The 17,113-nt window shown below is 49.5% G+C and overlaps 6 protein-coding genes across 6 annotated transcripts; 2 read left to right on the plus strand and 4 right to left on the minus strand.

Annotated features, from left to right (window-relative positions):
- Positions 1-1,150: 1,150 nt before the first annotated feature.
- Positions 1,151-2,972, plus strand: BDQ94DRAFT_181707 (phosphotransferase family protein; the record flags this gene model as incomplete). Its single annotated transcript, XM_026773954.1, has 4 exons — positions 1,151-1,263; positions 1,322-1,561; positions 1,678-2,028; positions 2,083-2,972. Exons 1-4 carry the CDS (start codon positions 1,179-1,181, stop codon positions 2,970-2,972), a joined length of 1,566 nt encoding a protein of 521 aa, XP_026623447.1. The 5' UTR covers positions 1,151-1,178.
- A 155-nt stretch (positions 2,973-3,127) lies between these two features.
- BDQ94DRAFT_161441 (uncharacterized protein) lies at positions 3,128-3,488 on the minus strand (the record flags this gene model as incomplete). The annotated part of the gene is made up of 2 exons (XM_026769386.1): positions 3,128-3,289; positions 3,336-3,488. The coding sequence occupies 2 exons, from the start codon at positions 3,486-3,488 to the stop codon at positions 3,128-3,130; spliced, it is 315 nt and encodes a 104-aa protein (XP_026623448.1).
- A 1,489-nt stretch (positions 3,489-4,977) lies between these two features.
- BDQ94DRAFT_181713 (uncharacterized protein) lies at positions 4,978-10,390 on the plus strand (the record flags this gene model as incomplete). The annotated part of the gene is made up of 9 exons (XM_026773955.1): positions 4,978-5,200; positions 5,334-5,416; positions 5,456-5,574; positions 5,680-5,798; positions 5,874-6,151; positions 6,383-6,606; positions 8,031-8,139; positions 8,645-8,759; positions 8,858-10,390. The coding sequence occupies 9 exons, from the start codon at positions 4,978-4,980 to the stop codon at positions 9,997-9,999; spliced, it is 2,412 nt and encodes an 803-aa protein (XP_026623449.1). The 3' UTR covers positions 10,000-10,390.
- BDQ94DRAFT_181717 (putative MFS drug efflux pump) lies at positions 10,391-12,772 on the minus strand. The gene is made up of 8 exons (XM_026773956.1): positions 12,565-12,772; positions 12,414-12,492; positions 12,305-12,363; positions 12,088-12,244; positions 11,643-12,022; positions 11,214-11,586; positions 11,030-11,160; positions 10,391-10,961 (listed from the first exon to the last, which is right to left on the minus strand). Exons 1-8 carry the CDS (start codon positions 12,706-12,708, stop codon positions 10,548-10,550), a joined length of 1,737 nt encoding a protein of 578 aa, XP_026623450.1. The 5' UTR covers positions 12,709-12,772; the 3' UTR covers positions 10,391-10,547.
- A 643-nt stretch (positions 12,773-13,415) lies between these two features.
- On the minus strand, positions 13,416-14,500 carry BDQ94DRAFT_76314 (PaaI family thioesterase). Its single transcript, XM_026776477.1, has 2 exons — positions 14,028-14,500; positions 13,416-13,945 (listed from the first exon to the last, which is right to left on the minus strand). The coding sequence occupies exons 1-2, from the start codon at positions 14,451-14,453 to the stop codon at positions 13,568-13,570; spliced, it is 804 nt and encodes a 267-aa protein (XP_026623451.1). The 5' UTR covers positions 14,454-14,500; the 3' UTR covers positions 13,416-13,567.
- Positions 14,501-14,651: 151 nt separating this feature from the next.
- Positions 14,652-16,727, minus strand: BDQ94DRAFT_76316 (ubiquitin-specific protease UBP6). The gene is made up of 3 exons (XM_026776478.1): positions 16,616-16,727; positions 14,898-16,544; positions 14,652-14,831 (listed from the first exon to the last, which is right to left on the minus strand). The coding sequence occupies exons 1-3, from the start codon at positions 16,629-16,631 to the stop codon at positions 14,770-14,772; spliced, it is 1,725 nt and encodes a 574-aa protein (XP_026623452.1). The 5' UTR covers positions 16,632-16,727; the 3' UTR covers positions 14,652-14,769.
- Positions 16,728-17,113: the final 386 nt, after the last annotated feature.

Raw genomic sequence — 17,113 nt, forward strand, 5'->3', positions numbered from 1 at the left:
GTTCGGTGAAATTGACTAGATACTGCGGAGTATAGCATCGGTATACCCCTGGTTTCCACTCCACAGTCCCTTCAATTGGCCCCGGACTGCGGGGCTTTGCCGAGTGCGGAGAAACATCGGGGACAGCGTTATTCAGGCCCAATCAGAGTCGGCAGAGTAAGCCGGTGTAGATGTTGCAGGACTGAGAACATTTAAGCGAATACCCTTACATGAAGTAGTTTCTGTTCGTATATTCGTAAAGGCAGTTGTAAGAGGGGTCTCATGGCGGGGTTAGAGTCTTAGACTTCTGTGGATGGCGTTGGAAAACACCATCCCCACTCAGTCATGTCAGTGAATACTATGTAAGCAGTTGCTTGAAAAAGACAATCGAAACTGCACAAAATGCTCTCTACTTCATTTCATAGACTCCAGTCCGCGCAATGGCTGGCATATAACAAGCAGAAAAAGAAGCTAGATCAAGATTACATTCAGTTGTTATACACAGTGTCGGCTCCTGGAGGCTAGTTGATTTTAGGCCCAAAGTACGGCATGGCCCCAACAATGAAATTGTGGGCTGCTTTTGATGATTGGAGGTGAATAAATACCTCAATCAAATAAGAATACTTTTGGCGAGAACCCCACTGATCATAACATCACACCCTTAACTACTTCACCTAATCCGGAGGCGATATCGGACTATCCAGGAGCTGTGCAAGCAAAGAAGGATGGGTAAGCCGATAGCAAGTTGCCCGTGAGTACACCCTGTATGTCCCTCAAAAGCGATGGCATACCATTATCAAGGCCAACAATAACATCTGCTGATTGATATGACGCACGCATCTGTCCACGTATCTATGCTGAATGATAAGACAGGACGAATCAGAAGTAGATTGAAAGTGGGACGGCCATATGTGGAAGTTCTTCATCATGGTAAGTAGAAGAGCAGCGCTTCTTAGCTGGTTCAACGTTATATCTCAATAAGAACAGAACTTTCCCAATACACTGTCCGTGTGATGGGAAGGTGCAGTATTCTGGTTATATATAGGGAAAGGAATCTTGCGAAGGCTAGTATATGGAGTATAATCGAGCGCGGAAGCATGAAGGACAGAGCCGGGCGCATATCTGGTCGCCTGGGAGCTGCCCCGACAACTGAAGGGTGGTGTTCTCATGACATGTAGCTGCCCTCTTCTTGATTCGATATGCATAGTGTACGACCTAAGATCTTGAAGATAGCCTCTTCTGCTGCAAAGCCCGTGTCTAGAAGCGTCTCCTTAATGTGTCGCGGTATGCTCTAAGTGGATCCCTACCGGCAGTTCAGTCTGACGGCCATCGCTCCATCTAGGAGAGCCTATCCAGCGCGAGCAACTGTACGAATACACCAATGGTCGGTTTTTAGTCAATGAAAAGCATGAGATGTCGAAACGATATGCCAGATTTGATCTGGATGCTCTTTGTGCACTTGTCTCGGATTTGCCACATGTTTCTTCGCCCATCTCTAGGATTGACAAAATGGAGGGTGGGTTCAACAAGGCCTTGCTAATGACTGCGGAAAATGGGAAAGAAGTTATCGCAAGGTTACCATGTCCCAAGGTTATTCCCCCAAAATATAGCACCGCATCCGAAGCAGCTGTTTTGGAATATGGTAAAGTTGGTCCGTTCCGCTTCCGAAATTGGATATGCTGACCTGGATTCCTCCAGTGAGGTCTCGTACCTCTGTTCCAGTGTGCAAGGTCCTCGAGTGGAGCTCTGACTCCTCAAATCCACTTGGTTCCGAGTATATTCTAATGGAGAAAGCCCACGGGAAGCAGCTGGTCGATGTATGGGGCGAAATGAATCAGCTGCAGCAGTTCCGGCTTGTTCAATGCCTGGTCCGGCTTGAAAGTCAGTTGGCGGCGTTGGAGTTTCCGGCATATGGAAACTTGTATTTTCGCTGTCTGGGTCCCCAGGACTCGGTCAGAACTGTTCCAATAGACGACGAATATTGTGTTGGCCCGGCATATAGTGCGTCGTGGTTTCCACAGCTGGGCGAGGGACTTCATACAGGCCCATGTATGTCACCAGCCAACACCATTGGAACCACTTGCTAAAACTACGTTCTTAAAGGGCAGGGGCTTATGGACCTTGGTATTGGGTTGACCAGTCGGGGTCTTGCGCACCTGCAACAGTCGTCGCTTGCTCCTCGTAGACCCCATTTCGGCACCAAATCCGAGCACTTCGAAATCTTGACAAAGGTTAGGGAGACAATGCTACACTTGGGGAATTTCACCCCACTACAGAAGCTCTCTAAGCCGACACTGTGGCATAACGATCTTCACCTGGGCAATATATACGTTTCCGAAGAGGATCCAACAGCTATAGTCAACATAATCGATTGGCAATTTACCTCGATTATGCCCGCTTTCATGCAAGTTCAATGGCCTTCTTTCCTTGCCCCACCTGATGGTTATGAAGCTGGTACTGTCAAGCCGGAACTACCTCCAATCTTTGAAGAAATGGACGCGGATGAGAAAGCCTTTGCTATCACCGAGAGGGATCGAGCTTTACTCTCAAAATGCTACGAAGCAGCTCTGGTCAAAAACCATATGCCATCGTACTTGGCTATGACTCGGGTTGACTCCGCTGTCCGATACCTTTTCTCATTCGCAGAAGACACGACTAAGGATGGAATTGTTCCGCTTCGTGATTGCTTGACTCAAATCGCTGAACACTGGAACGAAATGGGAATCACCGAGCAGTGTCCTTATCATATTACCGATGAAGCATTATCAAAGCATGGATTGGAGCTTGCGCGGTACAATGATTGGCTGACACTGAAAGGTTATACACAGGAACTGTTGCACTCAGATGATGAGGGCTGGGTTTCCCCTCAACTCGATTTTGAAAAGGTCCAAGCAAGACATGCTGAACTCTTCGAGCTATACATTGAGAGAGAAACCGAAGACATAACTGAGGAAGAGGCAAAAAGGCTTTGGTTTTATATAGAAGATTCTTAACGGGACTCCAAAGGCGACACTGTGCCTTAAATGTGTCATTGGATGCTATGGCTTTGCTGCTTGGCTCAGGTCCAAGCAGTGGCCGTTTGAAAGACCTATCTTAACGCGTCAGATGATTGTTGCGATTGTTGCGGTCCATCAATTGATCATATCTGTCAACCCAAATTATCCTTCGCCTGCTTCTCAACGTCTTTCCATATCTCATCAGAAACGGTTGACATCCTTTCTTTCGGCTCATTGACATTGATGGCCACAAAAGTCAGATTCCCATGACTGGAGTTCTTTTCCCTCCACTTTTGGAGCGACTCGTTGGTGGCCTCTGAGTTTACTTAAATGCAAACCCATTTTCTTGCCATCCTTCACCTCTTCCGCGTCCAAGCGCAGTTGCCAGTTCTTGTCTTTGTTACCGCTCTTGGGAGGCGCAATGTGAGCTTTGGGAGAATGGGTCTTCCATAGCTTGCTCACCTGGCCTTCCCGGACCATCATATTCTTAAACTCTTTGAGTGCCTTCGACATATGAAGTCTGAGGGAACGGCCAACAAAGAAGATCACCGAATACAAGGAGTATGAGGAGGAGGAAAGAAGACTTGAGGTTGCGAATACTTCTCCCTATGGTCTTTCGTCTCCCTTTCAAGGCTTTCTGAAACAGAGACCCTCAAAACTCCTGTCACTTGAACCTCCTGGCCCAAATACATGCGAAGCCAATAAGACCTCGCTCCTCGCACACCACTAACTTACCGTCAATGTTTAACTTGCCCTAAACGCCTTGGTGTTTCGGATCATGGAAATATCGCAGGGGCTCTCAAGACCCCTCCACTAAGGGTTGCTAAAGCGAGCATGGAGTTGGCCAATCAATGAAGACACTGCTATCAATGCACGTCTTTTGTGCCCAGACAACGCCATTGAACCAAGTTCGCGTCCGATGTTCATTTGCAGCTTGTAGCCAATGAGCAGGGAAACGTCAGCAAAGGAATGAGACAGCATCGTCCTCTCCTGTTCGGGTTTCTATTTCGGCTTATAACTAGCGAAGTTAGTCACTCCTGAACGGCTATATATTTCTGCTCATTTGTTAAACAGAAGCCGTACTTCAGTCTAGTGTCCTTCCTTTATAATTTGTACACGCTACCCCAGGCTCTTCCTGAGCCGCATTTGTTCTTCCACCCATCTTATTGGCCCTGTCTGGGGCGATAGATGGACTCCCTTCACGCTGTAAGCGCTGAGTTCTAGGCATCGCTATTATACAGTGCGCACTGTTCATTTCTGCCCGGATAGTAATAAATTATTCATATGGATCACGTAGATTTGCTGTACAGTGTGGAGGGAAATGTTCATCCGCGGCACAGTGGTAGTTAACTCTAAAGGCAGTCATATCATTGTGAAGTCAGCCATTGCTTTGCTGACCCACAACCTGGTGGGCTAGTTTCGTGGTTGACTGTTTGCATTAAAGCATATTCCCAGATTACTTCTTCATGTTTGGCTATCGAGTAGATCCGCTCTGTTGTGCTGTTGTGTTTGCGCACGATAGAGTTTCTCGTCATCTCTATGCCTTGTTTTTAACATGATCTGCATGCGGACGTGTGCTCCAGCGGAGCTATATCCGCACGGTTCAGTAGCTGACAACGACGAGTCCCTCGAAATGGTAAGCTGTGGCGAGCTGAAACCTATAACTTTCCCAATCTTGTATCTCGAACCATTCATTTGGAGCGTATCTCGAGAGAAGGTTGTGGGTTGCAGGAGGAAAGAGCCGTAAAGACTAACTCAAAACCCGCCGGGCTGGAACCTTGGCGAACCTTGGCCACCCACCAGATCGCCACCATTTTTTTGCTTCAATAATCCCCCGCCTCACTTGCATTGTGGTTGGTAATTCTGGGCTTATACGAGTTGTGTCTTCTAATTGCCATGTGGACTATGGATCTAGTTGAATCTTGAAGCATTGATCTGCTGTATTGCCCACGGGAAGTTGGGACCGAATCTTGGCCCGTGTGCAGGCCCTGTACAAGGTTAGATGACGAAATTGACTCCGACAGCAATGATGGAATACCCAGGAGAACAGAAGCCAGACTATAGATCCCCAACTCAGTTTGGGGGCTCGATGGATGAGGGTGACAGCAACGATTCGGCTCTCTCGTTACTGGATGAGAAAAGAGAGAAGCATTTAATTCGCAAGATCGACCTACATATCATACCCTTTGTTGTTCTTCTTTACCTGTTTAGCTTTCTTGACAGAGGTATGTCTTCCTACCTCCAGACGATGACAATTCGAATGGTTGGCACACTCGCTAACAAGCCCTAGTTAACATTGGCAATGCGCGCCTATACGGAATGGAAGAAGACCTGGGTCTCGTTGGAGATCAATATCAGGTGGCCGTGTCTATTTTATTTGTGACTTACTGTGTATGTCTGGATTCGCATACAAGCATGGTTTCGACGCAACGTCTAATGCTGTATAGCTCTTCGAAGTACCGTCAAACTTGGTTATCAAGAAGCTTAGGCCGTCACGCTACATTGCGACGATATCAGTTCTGTGGGGTATCATAGCGACCCTCACAGGTATAACCCAGAATTACGGAGGCTTGATTGCCTGTCGCATCCTTTTGGGTTAGTTAGGGCCCGCGGGTCAACAATGAGAACCCAAGCTAACAAATATAGGCGTCGTGGAAGCCGGACTGTTTCCTGGGATGGTAACCTATCTCACCATTTTCTACAGCAAGCGTGAAATAGCACTGCGCACAGGATATCTATTTAGCAGTGCAGCCGCTGCTGGCGCATTTGGCGGGCTTTTAGCCTACGGTATCGGCTTTATGGACGGTGTCGCCGGTTTACGAGGTTGGAGATGGATCATGATCATCGAGGGCATTCCAACGGTCATACTAGGCGTCCTATCCTGGTTTTTTCTTGCAGACGACCTTGATACAGCCTATTATCTCGACGATGAGGAGAAGGCCCTAGTAGTTCGTCTCCGTCGTCGCGATGTGGGCCAAACATCATCCGCCCAGAAGTTCCATTGGGCAGACGTCAAAGAAGGTGCGCTGGACTGGAGAATTTATGCCTTCTGCATTGCTCAATTTGGTGTCGATACTATGCTTTACGGGTATAGTACCTTCCTCCCCACGATTATCCAGGGGATGGGGTCCTGGTCAACACCCGAGGTGCAAGCTCTTACGATTCCTTGCTATGCGGTGGGCGCAATAAGTTATCTGATAATTGCTTGGGCGAGCGATCGAACTCAGCGTCGCGGAGTATTTACTTGCATCTTTGCCGCAATATCAGTGGTTGGGTATGGAATCCTGATATCGGATTCTTCGTCCGGAGTACATTACTTCGGCGCCCTGCTTATTGCGCTGGGATTATACGTCGCAGTCGGATTACCTCTCGCATGGCTCCCGACTACACTTCCTCGTTATGGAAAGCGTACATTCGCTACAGGTCTGCAACTCACTTTCGGCAACGTCAGTGGCGTCATGTCTCCTTTCTTATACAAAACGAATGAAGCGCCGCGTTATGTTCGGGGAAATGCGGTGACTCTATCGCTGGTTGGATTTGCAGGTATTGTGTATGGTCTTATGTGGTGGTATTATTATGGGAAGAATAAGCGCAGGGAGCAGGGACTCGAAGATGAGAAGATTGTCGGGATGTCAGAGGAAGAGATTGAGGAGATGGGAGACAGAAATCCTCGCTTCAGATATAGTACCTAAGACGTTGCGCAAGCAAGTCTTCATAATGCAAACAGATCTTGGTGTTTCCATGGCTGTGGGATACAGGATATAGTACATCGTTTGTTTCTTGGTATTGATAAGCCGTCTGTCGATCATCGACATTAACTGTAATATATCTCTTTTCAGATCTCAATATGAACTGAATGCATCTGCTCATGACGTCGGGAGGCCGTGTCCCTCTCGCTTAGCTCTCTGTCATTATTCTCTTTTCACTGCAGTGGCAAGAATCCTTTATTATGACTATAATCTGTCGCGCAGTACAAACTGTCGTGACTCTGTCGTCCCGCTGGCTTGTGGTGCAAGCTGGAGGGTCCGGTTCCGAAGTCCATGCATAGAACAACATGATGACTGGAAACTTCACCACCACCTGGGCGGATATTGGCCTTGGGTCAGGAAATCCGGCGGAGGCGATGAACTACGGGGGATTGACATACCGGATAGCTGCAGTCGACCAGATACATCCCTGCTTATTCAACATGCTATGGTTTCAAATAGATGACTAGATGTCGCGCCATGCGGCGAGATATCTCAATGAGATCTGCAAGAAGCCGTAGTTGATCTTCCATTACTAGCGTCCATGGAACACACTGACGAGACATCTGAGCATGGGTACAGGTCACCTTGCCCTTTTGAATTGAACCCATAAAGCAGAGATTCCGCTGAACCGCTGAGTGTCATTTTTAAACAACTGGACTTACATCACCAGCAGTCCAGAACGAGACTTCAAGCAACTGACCCTACGCAGACACTCGCCAAGCCCTCGGAATTGGAGTCCGATTCGCAGCCCGTTAATGACACCCTACCCCGTCTGATGCGAAGACAAAGCTCTGGGGGATACACCGACAGCGGAAGATACATGGTTGAAGTACATGGAAGACGAAGATCGCGGCTATGATAACGGCAACAGAATACTCACTCTGTTCAGCAAGTGTATATCCCAGCTATTGCGGAGCGACTGCTCGTCGACGAGGACAGCCGTGAGCTTGACGGGTTCACCAACTAAGAAGTCTCCAGCATGCAAGAAATGTGCGACTTTGGAACGACTGTTCGGGCTCGAGGTCCCAAATGCGATGTCTTTACGCGCGAAGATCGTAAGAAATTCGAATTCGGACGTGATTTAGTCCATTACTACCGTGGAGGCCCGGGACCTTACGCGGGCGCAACGGGCTGGCTGAATGCTACGGCGAATCTTTTGCGTGAGGGCTCCAAGGTGGGTACAATGTTCCTTATTCTATGAGTGACTCGACGTATTACATTTCTTCGGCAACAGCAATAAGGGACTTGAGGTATGCCATTTAATTGGCATAGTTGCTCCTGGCCTGTGAAACATGCCATGTTCAAGAATGCTGGCCCATGCACGGGTTGATAACAGCTTCTGGAATTATTCGATATTGCTTCAAGAGGAAGGACTGTCGCATGAAGCGCTACTTTCTTGTAGACACATCAAATATGTGCATAGTATGGCCACGGTAGCTACTAGTAATGGGATATTCGCTAGTCAAGTAGATTCGGGTAGAGTTGACAACCTTGGGCTACTAGTAGTATATAGTACATTGCTTTGGGGGGGAGGGAAAAATGAAATCACTATCAAACAACGGCCTACCATTCAGACTGTGAAGTTAGACACTTAAAAACCAGCATATGGAGGATATTTGAACGCTTAGAATACTTCTATCCAAACTCAGAACAGATATCAAAATAGATGGAGATTCCAATCGTGGTAAAGCGACATTGAAGCGGTCAAGATCCGCAGTTCATACCGCACCGGCTCACGTGATGGTATCCGGGCTAACACTCACTGTTTGTTGCGCCCAAAACTTTTGGACGGAAATCAGCTTCCATCCAACGGATCCTTTCTCAAGGCCGCTCCCTTTCATCCAAAACATCACCTACTATCCTTCTACTTTACGGACACTCTCCCAGACCCTGGTTCACTTCTTTCTTGCCTGCATCTAGTATACCAAAGGCGATCCACTTTATTTTCCGAGATGGAGTACCACTTCGTTCCTCCGGAGGAGCGCGCCAGAGACGACAAGGGTAACCTCCTACCCTGGGGCTACGTTTACAAAGAGTAAGTCTTATACCATTGCATCCATTTTTCCCGCTTCAACCCAATCTCACCCATCACCTTTTCCAGTGAATCTCGCAATCCCCGCCGCCCCCCCGAAGAGTCCGGCCCTTTTGGCAAGCGCAGAAACGCCCGCTACGAACACACCCGATCTCGCACACGCACTGGCACGCCGGCAGCAAAGCGCGAAAACCCCAATGTAGCAGAATTCGGGCGTCTATTCGCCCAACAACAAGAAGAGGAGAAAGCGCGCAGCAACACCCTGCCCAAGTCGTCCTCCGCTTCCAACCTTGACAACGCCCGGAAGCAACAGACAGAAAAAGTCGCAACAGAGTGCATACTATACGGATACAAGAGCAAGGATTTCGAATGGAAAGTGATAGACAAGTACGAGCGGATCTCTCGCGGTTTCATCTGTGAGGACTATCCACGGACAGACCCCAATGCTTCGAACGGGTATTCGCAGCTTTTGAGCGGCGGTGATGTGGTCATCCGGGCGAACTTGTCAGCGGACGCGAATCGCAAATCGAAGCGCTATGCGGGCGGATTTCACTGGATTAAAGTCACGTTTGATTCGACGACAGCGGCCGATCGCGCGTGCTTTTACTCTCCGCAGGAAATCGATGGCCATTTGGTCTTTTGTGAGCTGTATCATGGCCAGGGACCTGCGGAGGACGCCCCTATCGTGCAAGGATCTGCGGAGGCGACTCGTCTCCAGTCGAAGGCGGCGCCTCGCACTCTGACTTCGTCGCATTCGACGAGTTTCCTCCAACCGAAGGACACAGCCACCAAGGAACGTCATACGCTGCCGAGATCTTTCGCCTCGAATAACCTGTCCAGTATCCTCGACGCCCATGAGGAGGAATCCCAGGAATCATCATCAACCCCCACCGCTAGCTCCGCAACAGCCACCGCCATCGAGCAACCAGCACCTCTGCAACAGCGGACAGTCGTCAAGGAGCCCAAGCCTGAATCAGACTTCATGACGCATATCCCGACGGTGCGTCGGACGAAACTCCGCCCCATTACAGAAGCCCTCCCACCTCAGCCTACGGTCACGGAGCGGGTGCTGCGCTCAATCCCCATTCTCAGCTGGTTCACGGGCGATATTGTGGGCGATGGACCTCAACTCCGCGAAGACGGGGCATTCGATTTCGACAAGTCGAATACTTACTGGAAATTCTGGTACATGGTTGATAGAATTCTGGGGACGGATATCTGCGGACTGAAGGAAGAATCATGACAAGAGTCATAACGTCTATTTCTTCAACACCTATTTGCTGTCTCAAGGACCCTCGAGAGAAAGAGAGGGAGACGAGGACAAAAGGAGACTACACGTGCCGATTGAACAGGCCCTGATTTCTCCTAGCAGATACCCTGATGCATGTACGATAGTGCTTTGCTTCTTTTCCGTGTTGTCAACGATGCCTGATTGTTGACAGTTTCTTACGAGAGTGCGTGGTTTGTGGCGCTGCATTGCAGCCTGTCTTTTATTCTTTCGAACTTTTGCATATTAAGTGTCTGGCGCTGGGTATAAGGTCATTCATTTCATTGTTGGGCTGCATAAAGACGCGATGGAGAAAATAATCATAGCATGTTCACTGTGGGGTTATCATGTTTCCTTGTGAAGTCATGTAGTGTGGTAGACATGCACATCGTATCATCATTCATACATCATGAACCGTTATCATCATCAAATCGGAGCGAACGAAACATGGCAAACATAGTGGATAATTGACCATCCCCATACCCAAAGATCAACCACACCATCATAGATGATATATCACACCCTCAATGCATCACAACAGCCACATGATCATTCATATACTTCTTGATATTCCCCAAGAAACAAGCCGCGATGATAGACACGCCCCCGAACCCAATACTAGCATAATACACCCACTTATAGCTCTCAGCGTAGGCGAGCTGACCCGCTGCTACGACAGCATTGTACGCAGTCTCGTTACCCGCGATGCCAGGGATGACCTTTAGTTCGTCGAGCAGAGATGCACCGGTGAGTTCGATCGCTTCGGCGATATACGTGGTGTTGGTGATGTTGAGCTCGGTGAGCATGACGCCGCCGATGTAGTGCTGTGCGTTGGGGACGAATTTCGAGATGAAGATGTTGTAGTAGATTGTGTAGCCGATGCCGCCGCCGGCGACGCGGATGGAGAGAGTGAGGGCTGAGATGGTGGCAATTAAGTCCTGGGGATATATATAGTTAGTCTCTGAGATCTGTGGAGGGTTGGTGTTGCTTATGAGGGACGACTTACGTCTGGACATATGATCGTCGTGATGATTGAGGCTGGGACGATTATTCCTCCAATCCCTAGGCCTGCGATGATTAGGATACCCCAGAGTTGGTATAAGTTGTCTGGTCGGCCTATTGACATGGCACCGCAACCTGGGATGATGTCAGCGTTATGTTCATGTTCGTGGTAAATGGATTACCCAGACCTGCTGTCATAAGGACGCTGCTGATGATGAGAAGCTCCTTGTTGTGGCCATGCAAGACACTGAGGAGCCATAGGATGATACAGGCACCTGCCATGATGCCGAACCCGATGGGGAGGCTCCGAACACCAACGTCGACAGGATCATGGCCGTATACGTTGAATGACTGCGTCGGCCAGAACATGAGAACGGAGAAGAAGTTTGCTCCTGAAATGAACGTGATGACTAGGGTCAAGCCCAGAATGCGTGGCTCTTGCTTTAGCCGGCTTGGGAAGATGGGATACTTGGCACCATAGATCTCCCAGAATGAAAACACGACCAAGACTACAAAGCCAAGAATCAGTGGAACCAGAACATGAGCTGATGTCCAGTCATACTATTTATATATCAGTTACCAGAACGACGTTTCGAGACGGGAAATGGGGACCGAACCATATATCCACCCCACTGCAGTCCAGCTAAAAAGATGATAAGGCCGGAGATACTGAGGAATCCCCCGATGAAGTCAATACGACTGATTATATCGGATCTAGTCAAGCCCTCTGAATTGACTCGTGGTGGCGGGAAGTAGAAAAGGGCTGTAATGAGCAAACCGAATCCACTCCATGCTCCGCAGAAAGCTCCGACATAGCGCCAGCCGCTGTATGCTGCAATAAGCTGAGCCCATAATACGGATGGGCAGAATGGCAAGATGGTGAAGATCAACACCGAAACATATTTCCCTCTTTGTCGAGTTGGAGCCATTTCCGAGGTGGCGGCTAATGCAGTCAACTCATTGATACCTGCACCTGCGCCCGCAATCGCCATCCCCGCTGTATGTCTATTAGACTCGAATTCATTGAGCATTCGATATGGAGGATAAATTATGTATACCTACCAATGAAAATGTTCATCGTATGCGCCGTACTGCTGACGATCATACCAAGGCAAACAAGGGAGGCTCCGATGAGGGCAACATATCGACGACCGATCAAATCCGAAAGTGATCCGACGAAAGGGCAAACACCAGCAAGCGCCAGCAAGTTGGCCAGGACCTGCGTTTTGTCCATCAATTGTCAGCGTTCCGGTCATTTTAGTCCTCGGATGATACTCACAAACCAAACCCATCGATCTGCGCCGCCAATGTCTCCGTAGACGTAAGGTGGTATGCCTCCTAGGAGGTTATTAGAACGTTGATATCCGACATACAGGCGAAGATCTCACCGAAGAGATAGACTGGGATTTGGCTTCCAGTCCATAGGAAAGCCATCGCTGTAAATCCCATGAACCGACGGAAGGTCATCTAACAATCGATAAAGGTCACAGTCAATTTTCGGCTGTGTATTGCCAATGTCATGCCTGATCAGGTACATACTGGATTGTCCACAGGCGCACCCATCTCTTCGTACGCAACAACCTCATCATGACTGAATTTTCTCTCCATATTGCCGGTCGGAGGTGGCTCTGCTACAGCTTTTTCATCAGTCTGAGACTGACTTGAGTGATCAGTGAGCTCCATCGTGAAAAACAGGCTGGTGCGAATCCTATTGGTGCGCAGCGGCAACGGTCAAACAGAAGACTCGAAATCAGAAAAAAAAGCAAATGCTCGCTGCAAGCCATGCATGTACTATTTATTTATCTCCCACAGCACTGATCATCGTGGTGGGTCTTTAATGATGCTGGCTTTAAGAGTATAGATACCAGCGCGTGGATCCGGACCGTTTAAGGACAACGACCCACGGAACCCAGCAGGATCTCAAATCCATCAAAGCGTCACCAGGGACTAGACAGAACGGAGATGCTACCATTCTGAGATACAACCGAGGCAGTTGAGCAAATGCAAGGGCGACCATTGGATCCTGGATAGCCGACCGGCAGAATTGACCGCGTGGATGGATGTGGAGGAGAGGAAAATGCGGGGGAAATCCTGGGGGAGAAGCAGGAAGAGCACGAAGAGCTGGGCCTGGAGTCGCTGGACGGGCAGCCCGCCGCTCCACCAGGCGACAAGTCAACGACGTCGCTTCGGTCTCCCCGGCTATCAAAGAAACTCTATTTTTTCCTTGAACCTTTTCTAGGCTACCGGTGCATAGATTCTATGACCAAAATGTCTAATAATGTCCGTGCAGGAAAGAGGGGCATGAATCAGAAGGGGTGTATGTACACGAGGACGGAAATTTGGATCCATTCTCCTGGATGAAGAACTAAGTTTTCTGGAGGGCCTCGCCAATAACAATCTCCCAAAGTGGCGAGAATGCTAAGAAAGTCCCAGCCAGGAAGGGTCGTCCCTTGCACGACCCTGGCTAGGCAGGATACGGCTGCATGGCCCCCCAAAGGCCCGTCCAGACCAAAAGCATGCAGTATCTTCCAACGCTGCCCGGTCAGTAGCGATCTCCAACCTCTTGAAGCTTATAGGTCTTGGGGACTACAAAGAGGGCGGAAGCCTCGATACACAATCGTCCCATAGGGTCGCGGACTTCCCCCTTCACCCATGCCTTGCGTTCTGTGCTCCGTTCCTCATCCAGAGTAGCATGGAAGGTGTAGAAGTTACCCGAGTACACCGGGGCACGGTATTTGAGCTGCAGGTTGGCCGTGACTCCCGTGCGTTGTGGAAGATGTCTGATTGCGACTCGGGCTAGATGCTCATCGATCACGGTCCCCAGAGCACCTCCATGAACAACCGTCGGCCATCCTTCTAATCCCGGTCCGACATATGCGACATTGATGGCCTCCTTCTCTTTATCATTGTAGAATATTCTCTAAATGACCACTTCGTCAGCCATGTGCCAGGTTACACAGGTGGCCCGAGAGGTATCGGCTTGAACCACAGTGAGAACTGACCTGAAATGCAAGTCCTCGGCTGCCTCGTAAAGCACCCGAACTCAGCCTCTGTAATTTATCTTCCTTCGAATAGTTGCCGTATACATCAGCCTCTATATAATCGGGGTTCTCTCGCAGTTCCTTCACGATGGGCAGCCCGTGCTCGTAGATGTAGCGGATTTCTTCTAGTTTTTCGCGATCTTCCTCTGTATCGGGAAATGGCGGTGGTGCGAGCTTCCTATCCATCCACTTTCCGGCAGCAATCCCAAGGCTACCGAAAATCGCAATGTAGGCCAGGCGTCGCGGCCACCGCGACGGTTGAGGTATCGGTTCATGGGCGGCAGTGCTGGTGTTCCTCGACGGACGAAGTGTATATCGACATGGTAATAGCGGTTTGTTCCGAAGAAGGCGTAGTTGCGTTTGTAGGACTCTGCGCGAGGAAAACATGATGCTCACATCGCAGGTTTCATCGACGACGCAGCATTTTCCCAGAGCTCGACGAAGCAACCAGTGATTAGATAAGATAGGGGATCCCTCGGCTGAAACTCCTTGCTGCATTATCACGTGATTATATGAATGGCTGTCTGGATATAATTTACAGCTGCTACTAGCTACGAAGCAGAATATCGTATTGGTTAACTCAAAACCATATTTGCAATAATTTGTTGAGCAGAAACATTTGTTCCTAACATTCAGCCATAAGCTCATTATCTATGCATACCGTTTCTAGCTTGATACTCGTGAGATAAAGTGAGGGCCCTGCTTAATTCGTCGTCGGCACCTCAACAGCCCGGTAGAGGAGAATAAGTGCAGAATGGGATTCACCTGGAAATGAAGGTTAGAAGTCCGTTGATTATCAGAATCGAGTAACAATGGTTCCAGGGGGCTTACCACCACCAGCAAGCGTCTCAATCTTGTCCCCTTCCACTTCGGTAACCTTCTCATCGTTGAACCACCACCACTTGTCTTCGGTGCTTGCACCATCACTGCTGGACTGCTTTTTCACGTACGCGGTGTAATGTCCGCTGTCCGCACTTGCACCCTGATGTGTGATCACTCCGCGTAGTTCGTAGAGACCCGTCTTGTTCACACCGCTGTCTGAGGCAAGACTGGGGTCAATGAGCTCAGACAATTCTTTCTTAGCCGCGAGAATCGAGGCGGTCTTCTCAGCTTCGTAGTCTGCATCGGACTTGAACACATCGGTCATGGCCTCATCTCCGTCTTTCTCCGCGGCTTTAGACTCTCCCTTGCGCTCTTCAGCAGCTTTCTTCTTCTGCATCGGCTCCATGCTTGCCCCGGACTCGGCCTCTTTCTTTTCTTCCTCCTCTTTCCGGTGAGCGAGCTTTTGACGCTTACGAGCACGTTCAACATCCACCTCTTCCTTCCGAATCTCACGGACCTTGTCTCTCACAGGAATGAGCTGCTTTTTCAATTCGTCGGTGCAGAAGTCCACCGCATCAAGCTCAGCGGGGAATGTGACCTTTCGCATAATCTTGGCCTTCTTCTGTGTTTCGCGCTTCCAGAAGAACCGAACGAAATGCACCGTCAAGTACTTGGGCAAGCGCGCAATGCGTGAACGTTTGGTATATACGGCATCGCGGTCAAGAGTAGAGGACCGCTTTTCGATCTTCTCCTCGAGACCAGCCATAATACCGTCGTGCAAATGGTTAGTCTCTTTACCAATATGACAATCAAGCTTGTAAAACACATCGGAGCTATTAGTAGGTTCTTCACCAGCCTCCTTTGCGGCCTTTTCGTCGCATTCGGTGGTGGACTCAAACCCTCCGGCCATGTACTTATCCACGAAGGAAACTTCGGCGGCAGAGTCACCTTCACCCTCCTTCACGACCAGCTTGTTACGCAGCTGACTCACGATCTGTGACCAGGCCTCTTCGGCATCCTGTTGAGCATAGCCATGTCCATTGCGATCCCTTTGAGCAAATTGGGGGAAAGCATTTCGAAGCGCGTTGAGAAACATAAGCGGCGGGAAACCTTCCTGCGTCTCCGACATTTGCTTGAAGAGGTCCCGCAGAGAGGACGTGAGATCCATAGAAGCTCCCAAGCCGCCAAGACCGAGACTACTGAGGTTCGAAAGGCTAGAACCTCCAGAAGAGCCCCCAGAAGGTCGGTATTTGAGCAGCGCATCCTGGAGTTCGGGAACGCTCCGTAGTGTCTGTAGCGTTGAGTTCAGGTAGCAAGTATTTCCAAGGTTCTGCAGACCTGCAGGAGTTGCACCCTCCGCCCTGGCAGCTTCAGCTTCCGTCATGTCTTCCAAAAACTTGACGACTTCCTTTGGTCTACCCAAGTCTCCAGCACCTTGACCGCCCGACGGAGTGCCCATCATCATGAACGTTTGGCCGGGTTTGGCGTTGAGGGAGGACAGAGGTGTATCATCTTTAAGCTGGCCTCCCTTGACTAGGATCTTCTGCCGCTCGGGTTCGACGCCAGTGAGAGAAAATAGCTGGTATTTGAGCGTTTCGCCATTCAGGGAAGGATCGAGCTCCACCTCGTAGCGTTTGCCCTGGTGCTTTACAACAACTGCGTCATGGGATCAGCGGAGAAGAAACAAGATAGAGTGGAATGGAGCATACGGCCCTAAAGATACTTACCAGGTATAGAAGCCATTGTGACTTGTTTCAAGGGTCCTTCTTGGATGCGATTGATGCCTCCTCTAAGGTCTGGCGGTAGGATGCAGTTGCGTAAACAACGACTGCGTCAGTCATCGCCGGAGAGAGCGTGGGGCAAACGGCGGCCGTACTACGGCGAACTACAGCAACCCTTATGCAAATATGCTCCCCCGAAACTTCACCGCTTTGTCTGGAAGTACTAATAGCTCACCCCTCTCTCCCCACTAACTACTAATTGGTGGTGGCCCGGCAGGCTTAGAGGCTGGCAGAATCTGGTATTCCTTAGGAAAATTGGACCCAAGTAGAGACTCTATCTATCTTCTTTAATTTATATCTAGTATACATGTAAAACAAGAAAAATCATGTCCAATTATATAGACTATCTCTACGCTGGCTATGTGGAGCGTTAACTGATTCTGCCGGCAAAATACTGGAACCGGTTGGCCGCTATCGTCCGCCGTACTACAGGCTACATCGCCG

This window comes from Aspergillus welwitschiae, assembly GCF_003344945.1.
Source record: "Aspergillus welwitschiae strain CBS 139.54b unplaced genomic scaffold BDQ94scaffold_30, whole genome shotgun sequence".
Classification (NCBI taxonomy): Eukaryota; Fungi; Ascomycota; class Eurotiomycetes; order Eurotiales; family Aspergillaceae; genus Aspergillus; species Aspergillus welwitschiae.

What these genes read in the sequence shown, in the direction of transcription:
- BDQ94DRAFT_181717 (XM_026773956.1), bottom strand. Translation starts at nt 12,708, where the DNA reads ATGGAGCTCACTGATCACTCAAGTCAGTCTCAGACTGATGAAAAAGCT. An exon ending in AATCCCAGTCTATCTCTTCG is followed by an intron (nt 12,364 to 12,413) that starts GTGAGATCTTCG and finishes ATAACCTCCTAG; the next exon opens with GAGGCATACCACCTTACGTC. An exon ending in CAGATCGATGGGTTTGGTTT is followed by an intron (nt 12,245 to 12,304) that starts GTGAGTATCATC and finishes GACAAAACGCAG; the next exon opens with GTCCTGGCCAACTTGCTGGC.
- BDQ94DRAFT_76314 (XM_026776477.1), bottom strand. Translation starts at nt 14,453, where the DNA reads ATGTTTTCCTCGCGCAGAGTCCTACAAACGCAACTACGCCTTCTTCGG. An exon ending in GCCGAGGACTTGCATTTCAG is followed by an intron (nt 13,946 to 14,027) that starts GTCAGTTCTCAC and finishes GTGGTCATTTAG; the next exon opens with AGAATATTCTACAATGATAA.
- BDQ94DRAFT_76316 (XM_026776478.1), bottom strand. An exon ending in TGAGACGCTTGCTGGTGGTG is followed by an intron (nt 14,832 to 14,897) that starts GTAAGCCCCCTG and finishes CTTCATTTCCAG; the next exon opens with GTGAATCCCATTCTGCACTT.